Here is a 10,034-nt window from a genome sequence, read left to right on the forward strand (position 1 = left end):
AAAAAAAAAAAAAAAAACTATGTTTGCTGTACATTCAGAAAGACTGCCCAAAGTTAAATTTTGACTGATGTCCAAGAAAGCCACCTCATCTTAGCCACTTTCAATCTGTGCTCAAAATGCACTTCAACCTGCAGCAATAGTCAACTCACCAACCAAAATATAAGCCATCTTTTATACAGAAACAGGACTCCAAGGAATAAACTGGTTCACCTACACTAAGATACTGTCAGGTAAAAGTCTCTTTTCTGTTTTTTCTTAAAGCAAATGAAATGCATACTTGTATCTTGAGAAATTAAGTATTAACTCAATCAAATACCCTTAAAAATTAAACATTTATCAGGTCCTCAATCTCGACGCTTAGGAAAAGCTGAAAAGAACCAAATTCATACACTAGAGATACATTTTAAAATCACAGTAAAATTTCCCCAGAAAAAGCTTATCTACTGTTAGCATAGGCTGTCAGCTGTGAACCAATAAACTACCAAGAACAAATTTGTCATAAGTTTCCCTTTAAGTGGCCTGTATATATACATTTATGTATATATTTAAGTTGTACCAAAAACTGCTTACAAATGGCAATTCCTGTGAAGAAGATGATGATGAAGTTCCAGGTAATTCTAGCATGTTTCCTAATGTACTGGTGCTGGAGTCTGGATCATCCTGAAAAGATAAATTTATTGAATTTAATTGCTCTTCTATGGTAATGTTTGTATCTCCTAGTGAAAAAGGGGTTGGGAGAAGGGCTGCTTTTTCACTGCTGCCGTCCACTTCATTTCTTTGCTTATTTTTCTGTGTTTCAGTTTGAGGAGCTAATGGTAAGAATGGCGATTTGACTGCACCATGTCTACTCTCTGATGTGCTGTCTTGTTCACTTCCCATGGCCACTTTTACACCATTCTCTGATTTAGGCTCATAATTGCAGGTGGCATTGGTCTGAGTTTCCTCATAGATCTCCTCTATACTCTCATCCTCTGTGACTGGCTGTTCTGGGTCCATTTCAGAATCTACATCTGTATCGTCCACACAAGTAAAATTCTCAAAGTGCAGAAAGCCATTCTTGATAGTCTTTGTTACTTTTACCTGGAGTTCAGGGGAGTTATTACAGGAGGGTTCCTGTTTCATAGCAAGTGCTGTAGGACCACCAGGACTCAAGGAAGTGCAAACAATTGGCGACTGAGCTCTTGATTCACTTTTTTCAGGGTCTTGAAAGGATTCTGATCCATCAGCAGACCCATTTAAATACTCTACATTGATCATGGAGGCCAAATCCTGTAGTCTCCGCAGTGGAATGTAACAAGATGGAGAATCTTGTCCATAAGCATTTTGGGATGTTCCACTGGCAGTCGGTAACTGCATAGTACACCCATTAATTGGCTCAGAAAAATTGGATTGACCATTACCGAAAGGGCTGTCCTTGTCTTCAGGGACATCTAAGTTCACTGGGTTGGAAAAGGGCAGCAGACAATTTCTTCTAGATAGTTCACAGGTCTGATCCATCCTGGGCCAGCATCAACCTAGAATCCAAAAACACAGCAGTTAATTTGAGTTAACAGGCCATCTGACGCTCCTCTTCAAAATGGCAGCCACTTCTCAAGGCCTAGTGGCCTCTATGCCTTTTTGCTGCACTTCCATGGGCGGAAAAAGTTCCCCTGACTGAAATGCAAAAATGGCCTCGGTGAACCTCCGCAAACTCCGTTTTCCTCAAGCTGAGCAAATCCTGCCACATGGAAACAGCCTGTTCCTTCTTCTTCCACCACAGATTGGACACTTGGGCTGAACTAAAATTAAAATCCCTTTGCAGTCAAAATTCTCAACTCTCAAACCAGAAATCGTCCTTCCTCTCCCCTGCCAGGGGTCCAGTGGCTGGAACTCCGGAAGGGAGGAGACTACGGGGTCTGAGGGGACCTCCCGGACGCTGCACAAAAAGGTACCCCTCCTCCTTCCTGGCTCGCTCGGGCACAGCGGTCACAATAGCGCTGCACCCTGCGCCCAGCCAGTGCCGGAGCCTTTGCAGCGGCCGTCGCCAGGCCTCAAGCTAGTCGGCCGAGGCGGGTGCACCCCAGAGTTCGCCTTCTTCACTGCAAGAGCTGTTCAGTCCGCAGCTACAGGGCCCAGAGGCCGGGACGCAGTAGGGCGATAAACTGGGGTGGCGGGCGAAGCCGAGTCAGGGCAGCAGCAGCTGCTTCAGCTTGACAAACATGGCTGCTGCCGACGCCGCTGCTGCCTGCCCAGGCCGCGCTCCTTCCCGCAACCACGACCGCACCTCCCGGCAGAGCCGATCTCACTCATCAATATTCAGCAACAAGCAAAGTTTGCTGCGGGAGGGCAGGTGGCTCTGTGCTCCCCGGCCGGCTACCTGGTGTGAGGCGGAAGCCGATGTGCTCTCGGGCGGCCGGCGGGGCACGGGCCGCGCCGGGAGGAAGTTCGCGGCAGCCCGGCCAGCTAGGCCTGAGCCCGGCTGGTAGTGATGGAGGAGGGGGAGGGGACCTACGGCTGCAGCGCCGCGGGCCACCAACCCAGCACCGCGCCTTGCCCTCTCCAGAGCCCCTCACCTCACGGCCACCACCATCTTCCCCGCCCGGCCGCCTCCGCCCTCCTCCTCCAGCCTACCCGCCGCCCACCCCAGCGCACTAGTTACCGTGCCCCGCGCCCCCTCCCGGGCCAGCTGGGGGGAGGGGGTGACCCTCATTACACTGGGGCGCGAGCGGAACGGTGGGGAGAGAGAGGAGCCGCTCGCCGCACCCCCCTCCCCCCGCGTTTCTCTTCAAGGGAGAAGGCAGCGAGCGCGACCTGCCCCGGCCTATTCCTCCTCCTCCGCCTCCGCCGCCGCCGCCGCCTCCTCCTCCTCCTCCTCACACCCCCACCGCGCGCGCCCCCGCGGCGCGTGCAACCCAGCGCCTCGCACCGGCCCGCGTGCAACTGGAGCCCCGAGTGCGCGCACACCCCTTCCCCCGCCGCGCGCGCGCGCGCGCTCCCTAGCCTCACTCTTCGGGGTTCAGGGCGGGTGAAGTCGGACTCGCGAGCGCGCCGCCCAATCAACTGAGCTGCTGCAGCCTCCCCCTCACTCCCCTCCCCCTGCGGCCGGCTCGCGGCTGGGGCCTACGGGCCGGACTGACTGCCCGGGCGGGGTCTAAGGCGGGCTCCCTAGGGGCCTCGCGCGCCTCCTAGCACTGTCGAGGCCTGCGGGCGTCGTGGGTGGCATACCGATCCCCTCTCCTACCTCGGGGCACTGTGCAGTCTCCGTGCTACACACGGCTCCAGCACCCTACCGGTCTTGAACCCCAAGCTAGACGATACCTGGCCCAACTGAGGCCTGTCCGACTTCCCCGCCAGCCCCGCGTCAGTCCCGGCCTCCATCTTAGGTTACAGTCCAGGCTCCCCATCTACTGGGCACCTGCCCTCAGCCCGCTTGGCTCGGCCCGAGGCCAAGACAACCCCCCTCCTGCCGCAGGGCTCACCTGGGGGCTTGGGCTGGGGTCTTCGAGGCCTCAGGCCCCGAGAAGGCGTGGCTGCAGGTGAACCCCCTGCCCGGCCGCACCCCAAACCCACACCATCACCACTACAGACCAAGCTGAGCAGGAAACAAAATGGAGGCAGCAGCTCGGGTCTGCCTACCCGAGCCAAGCCTATGCAGCCCCAGGGCTCCCTCCTGCCGCAGGCTCGACGCCCGCGAGGCAGGGGGCTGGCTCCTCCGGGGCACCGCAGGCAGCCGCCCTACTACAGCGCATATGGGCCGGGAAGTCGGCCCTGCGGTCCTCACAGCCCCTCGCCCACCACCCCCCTTCCCCTCCCCCTATTTTTCTCCCTCCCCCCTGCCCGGCAGTGCGGGGTGAGCGGCTCCGGGGAGCCGGGTCGGGTTACCCGCCCGGGCACTGCCCGCTCGATCGTGGCCTCAGCGGGAGAATGAAGCCAGGCGACCCCAGCGCTGAGCCCACCTCTCGCACCCAAGCCGGACTGCAGCCTAACAGCTCGCCCGCACCTTGGCCTGCCGCCGTGCGGCCCCCGCCCAGTGAGGCCGAGTCCCCAGCCCCGGCACCGCCGGGACGAAGCTCCCTCACCACCCCTGAGCCCAAGGGTCCTCGCTGCCTCGGGCGGGGCGAGGGGAGCCCTGGGGGAGGGGTCCACTAATCCCTGCACCGCCTCCAGCGCCTAGCCTGGGTCTGGGCCTGGCAAGGGGGCTCGGGCAGCGGGCGCCGGCGGGCGTAGGTAGGTGCGTGCGCGCCGGGCTGGTGGCCGGGACGGGCCGCGCCTCGCACCGCAGACGCTGCAGTTCTCGGCACCCAGGCAGATGGCCCTCTCGTGCCACCGCCGCCCAGAGCAGGCCGCCGGCTTCTCAGCCCGGTTCCCCGGGGAGCGCGCGCCTTGCCTCTGCGGATCGGGTTTGGGACTCAACAGAACTACCCCCCGGAGAGAGGGTAGTTCCCCCTGTCTGGCTGGGCCAAGCCTTCTGCCCTAACCCCGGACCGGGGTTGCCCCTGTTTTGGGCGGCCGGGACCTCACGGCCTGCGCCCAGCATCCGTACTCTGCAGCACCGACCTAGCGCAGTCGCGGCACGACGGTGTGCAAAGACAGCGAAAGGGCAGGTTGTGAAACCCGAACTGGGCCTGATCCCATGACTCCAGCCCCCCAGCCTAGACCCTTTGGATCCCTGGACTTGATCCCCAGCAAGAAGCTCACCTCCGGAGCTATTTGGTCCCTAAGAGGCTAAGCGCATCCTGGCTGTTCAGAGAAAGTCATAATCGACCGCCATAAAAATTCCGCCTCCTCCAGAAAGCCTTCGGTGATTAGATTTGGAGTTAATTCCATCTCGAAGCCGAGGGCACCGCCCTTGAGGGCCACGTGACTACCATTCCTCCCTGGGCTTACCAAATGTGCATAGTTACTACCCCAGTGGAGTGTTGACCCGCAGTCCTGTAAGACCACCTGGGAGAAAGACACTTTGATGCTTTTGCTGTACAACTTGTCAGTGCTGGGCTAGATAAACTCCATCCTTCCTGGACCCAGCAACCTGCTCAGCAAGTATGAAGCTCCGGATGCCCCTATTCTTTCCTCTCCAAGGCCCACAGTCCAGTGATGGAGACTCCCAAGTAAATAGACCATTAGCAGACCCCACAAGTGCTGGATGTAGGTCCTGCCAAGACACCAAGTGGACTTTATTAGAGTGAAAGCACCTGCTGGAACCAGAGTGATGAGAGGGCTGTGATCCCACAGGCACTCCTACTGTTGAAGAAGAGAATAAAGTACTCTTTTAAGATTCCCAGATGCAAAGTCAGGTTGGCAGTTTTCTATGTGTTAGGGTCAGCCGAAGAAGAATTGATTCTACACCCCAGGGTCTTACCCTTTCATTCTGCGGAGAAGTCACCCCTGCTAGCCCCAACAGGAGAAGCTCTGACTGGTTCCTTCTTCACACCTAATAATTTGATCCAATCATTTCTGACTGACTGTTACTCCTCTGCTAATTGTCCCAGTTCATCAAGGTTCCTCCCAGTCCTTTACTATTCCACTAACCATCCTGAGGGCCTGAGAGCTGCCACTGGGTGTCCTTGAACAAGTCACTTAACAGCCCCAAGCCTCAGTTTCCTCACCTGTGGCTTCTGGGGCACTGGGTAGCTGTGAGGATCCTGTGGTAAAGGAAGTGTTAGCAGCCTACACTTAGATTTAGTCACAGACTGAGCACTTGATGAATGCTTAAATTTAATTCATTGCTTCATTTAGCAACCATTTCCTGCATTCCAGGAGGTGTGCTGGATGCTCAGGAAACAAAGGATAAGATATTGGCCTCAGGAAAAGACAATTAAATAAATTTACTGAAGTGTGAGAGGTTGGGACTATGGTTCCTCCCAAAACTGACCCCTGCACATCACTCTCTTGCAGATCTCCTCTCTCCAACCTCTAGCTCCCCTGGAAAAGTAATGAGGGCCATAGGGGGATTGGCAGCTGCGGATAATCTAATTACTAACAGGCCTGGGAGAGGAGACTTGAACACTGGAGTAAACCTTCCCTGATACGATCCCTAAAGGACCTCCCTACCTTAAAAACAGCAGCCACTCTGAAGCCTCCCAATCCAGCAGCCCCTGGCTGAGCTTTTGGGTGCCATCACTAAGTTGAGGCTATCCACAGTGCCTTATGTTCTCACAAGGACACTGACTCCTGAAGTAGGGGAAGATGGGATAGGACTGTGTCCCTGTAGGGTTGGGCCTGGGATGTAGACCTATCTCTTCCCTAGATGAAGTCTCAACTCAGGGACTTTTTCTGAGCCTATCTCCCATCCTTAAGACAGAGAAGAGGCTCGGCGCCTGTGGCTCAAGTGGCTAAGGCGCCAGCCACATACACCTAAGGTGGCAGGTTCGAATCCAACCCGGGCCCGCCAAATAACAATGACAGCTGCAACCAAAAAATAGCCAGGTGTTGTGGCGGGCGCCTGTGGTCCCAGCTACTTGGGAGGCGGAGGCAGGAGACTTGCTTGAGCCCAGGAGTTGGAGGTTGCTGTGAGCTGTGATGCCACAGCACTCTACCCAGGGGGACAGCTTGAGGCTCTGCCTCAAAAAAAAAGAAAAAAGAAAAGACTGAGAGAAGAATCAATAAATACTTGCAGAACTTGTGCTGTATATTGAACACCGTGCTAGGCATTTGACACACAGTTCCTTTAAACTTTCACCAGCCCCAGGAAAAATTGAGGAAGAGATTAAGCCCTTATATAAGATCTCAGCCTCGCAGCTCTCACCTGGAATGACTGGCCTCACATTTCTTACTCTTAGCTTGTACACCCTATAAATACTGTCTGTGAAAAGCCCAGAGTAATGGCTCACACATAGATGCTCAGGAATTTGAAAGTGGAGCAAAGTGAGACTACCTTAGCCTGAGCTTCTTCATTTGTAAATCATGGGTCTTTTTGTTTTGTTTTTGTTTTTTGCAGTTTTTGGATGGGGCTGGGTTTGAACACACCACCTCCGACATATGGGGCTAGCGCCCTACTCCTTTGAGCCACAGGTACCGCCTAAATCATGGTTATTGATAATTCCCACCTTGCTGAAACAGATACCTGTTGGGACTTTTGGCCAGTGACCTATGTTTCTTAGAACTGCCCCCTTTCATTCATTAATTCAATATACATTTAGTGGACTCCTCCCTAACAGCCTGGGGGGAAAGCAGGCAGATAATAAATAAGACAGAAGATAGCAGAGGGCTGAGAGAGAAACTGGAAGTCTTGGGGGAGCTGGGAGGTCCCTTGGAGAAGACTCAGGGGCAGTCCTTGAGGAAGTAACATCTAGAGGGAGTCCTGAAATATAGCCAGGAATAGCCAGGAAGAAGGGGGAAGAAGCAGAGATTCCTGTAGAAGAGCTAGAGGAATCCCAAGTTTGGGAGAAACTAACCACAGTTGAGAGTGGCCAGAAGCTAGTACATGTAGCTGGAGAGGTGATGAGTGCAATAAGAGACTCAAGTAAGGATGGGGATGGCCACAGGGACCTGACCATGCGGCACTTTGTTGGTAAAGTTAAAGAATTTAGGCTTTATCTGGAAGTAGGGAGCCATGGAAGATTAAAGAACAGGATAATAACATGATTGCATATGAACAGTAAAAAACTCACTCTTCCAGCAGTGTCCACAAGAGGCTGGTTCTTCCCTTGGAAACATAAACCAAGCAAGGGCCCTTCTTCTGGGGGATGTGCTGGGATTGTCTTGTTCTAATAGAAGTTGTGGTTTATCCTCTGTGCCAGCTACTCCCCAGGACACTGTTTCATTTAATTGTATGAGATAGGCACTATTGCCATCTCCATCTTCTAGAAAGGAAACATAACATGCCCCAGGCCAAATCCCTACCCAGGTCTCTCTTCCCACCAGACAAGAGCAGCATCTGCTTTCTGACTAAATAGCCAAATCTTGGGGAAGTCATGGAGGTCTTAGATAATTAATCCCAAATGTAGCTTGTCTATACCATGACCATTCCTTCTGATGAGTTCAGGAGCTGTGTCCTTCCTCTCCCCACCTAGTAGTTTCCCAGAACTCAATCAGCCTTCAATGTAAGATCAAGAAAGGCCTGGCCACATCTGAGACCAGATAGTTCTCTAGCAAAGCTCCCTTCTTGCCCCAAATATCATGGTTCTATTTGCTAACCTTAGCCCCAGCCCTAAGGACTCAAGCTTTCATCTTCAAGTTTTGTTCCTCTCAAGCTTCTTTCCAAAGTGGCCATTAATTCCTGCCCTTTTGCCTTTATCACTTCCCCATCTGTCCAGTGCCAGGACAAGTCACATTCTATCCACATGTTCATACTAATCCCTACATCTTTCTCCTAACTCTGCCAGTCACACTTTTTTTTTTTAGAGACAGTTTCATTTTGTCGCCCTCTATACAGTGCTGTGCTGTCACCGCTAACAGCAACCTCCAGCTCTTGGGCTTAAGCAATTCTCTTGCCTCAGCCTCCCAAGTAGCTAGGACTACAGGCGCCAGCCATGACGCCCAGCTATTTTTTTTTTTTTGGTAGCAGTTGTTTAGCTGTCCCAGGCCAGGTTCAAACCCGCCACCCTAAGTGTATGTGACGCTGTAACCACTGTGCTATGGGTGCCCAGCTCAGGCAGACTCTTATTCATACTTCTCAGGGCCCTTTAGAAGACTCCTCCTCCCAAGCCAGCAAGGTGAGTCATGTCTGTAATCCTAGCACACTGGGCAGCCAAGGCAAGAGGATTGATCTGAGCTTAGGAGTTCAAGATCAGACTGAGCAAGGAGACCATATCTCTACCAAAAATAGAAACATTAGCTGAGTAGGCGACGGCTCAGTGAGTATGGCACCAGCCCCATATACTGAGGGTGGTGGGTTCAGACCCGGCCCTAGCCAAACTGCAACAGAAAAATAGCACAGTGTTGTGGCGGAAGCCTGTAGATTCAACACTTTGGAAGCTGAGGCAAGAGAATCGCCTAAGCCCAGGAGTTGGAGGTTGCTGTGAGCTGTGTGACGCCAAGGCACTCTACCAACGGCGATAAAGTAAGACTCTGTCTCTACAAAAAAAAAAAATAAATAATAATAATAATAATAAACGAAAAGAAAAGAAAAAAAGAAAAATTAGCTGGGCATTGTGGGCACTGTAGTCCCAGCTAGTTGGGAGGCTGAGGTAGGAGTTTGAGGCTCCTGTGAGCTAGGCTGACCCCATCGCACTCTAGCGTAGGACAACAGAATGAGACTGTCTCAAAAAAATAAAGAAGGCTCCAGAAGTCTTCCCAGATCCCATCACTATAGGCAGCCATTTTTTTTCCTGAATGAGCTCTAGCATTAACTGATGACTTTTAAATCTCGTTCCAGCCAGTTAGAAAGCCACTTACAAGGTTTAAGGCATATCCTTCCTCACTTCCAGTGACTGAGAACCATAAGGCTTAGAGTGAGTGCTCCAGAAACATTTCCTCCCACCTGATATATCCCCTTTCCTTTTCTTCAAGCCTGTGTCTCTATCAGACTGAATTGTGGCTCAAATTACTGACTGAGTTATACAAAACTTAAACCCTCCTTTCAGTTTGTTTGAGAAACAGCCAGCGCCAGGAAAGTAACTATACTTTCTGCCTGCTAAAGAGTTACCATTTACAACTCACCCACCCACACCTACCCTTTTACTCCCTTCAAAGAGAAAAAAACAGAAGCTGAACAGCAGCTAGTGTAAATCCTGCTCTGGCTGCTGGGCACAGAATTTTTACCCAGTAGAGGCTCAATAAATACTAAAGAGAGACCAGGTGAGATAAAAGAGACATAAGACTGTGGTAAGTTTGGTGAACTAGAAGGAAATCTTGCAGGTGTGCAGTGGGTTAGAGAATGAATAAGAGGTAAAGATACAAGAAGCGCCTGTGGCTCAAGTGGCTAAGGCGCCATCCACATACACCTGAGGTGGTAGGTTCGAATCCAGCCTGGGGCCGCCAAACTATAATGACAGCTGCAACCAAAAAATAGCTAGGTGTTGTGGCGGGCACCTGTGGTCCCAGCTACTTGGGAGGCTGAGGCAGGAGACTTGCTTGAGCCTAGGAGTTGGAGGTTGCTATGAGCTGTGATGCCA

General features: G+C 52.6%; 1 protein-coding gene across 1 annotated transcript in view; it reads right to left on the reverse strand.

The window, feature by feature from the left end:
- LOC100957364 (histone-lysine N-methyltransferase, H3 lysine-36 and H4 lysine-20 specific-like) overlaps window positions 1–2,816 on the reverse strand; it is a 71,099-nt gene extending 68,283 nt beyond the window's left edge. The window contains exons 1-2 of the mRNA XM_003781898.3: window positions 2,639–2,816; window positions 571–1,514 (exon numbers count right to left, since the gene is read on the reverse strand). Of these exons, the coding sequence (XP_003781946.2) occupies window positions 571–1,497 (927 nt within the window). The 5' untranslated portion in view covers window positions 1,498–1,514; window positions 2,639–2,816. The remainder of the gene's footprint in view (window positions 1–570; window positions 1,515–2,638) is intronic.
- Window positions 2,817–10,034: the final 7,218 nt, after the last annotated feature.

Source organism: Otolemur garnettii, unplaced genomic scaffold (genome assembly GCF_000181295.1).
Source record: "Otolemur garnettii isolate 467f Iridium unplaced genomic scaffold, OtoGar3 scaffold00003, whole genome shotgun sequence".
Taxonomy (NCBI): domain Eukaryota; kingdom Metazoa; phylum Chordata; class Mammalia; order Primates; family Galagidae; genus Otolemur; species Otolemur garnettii.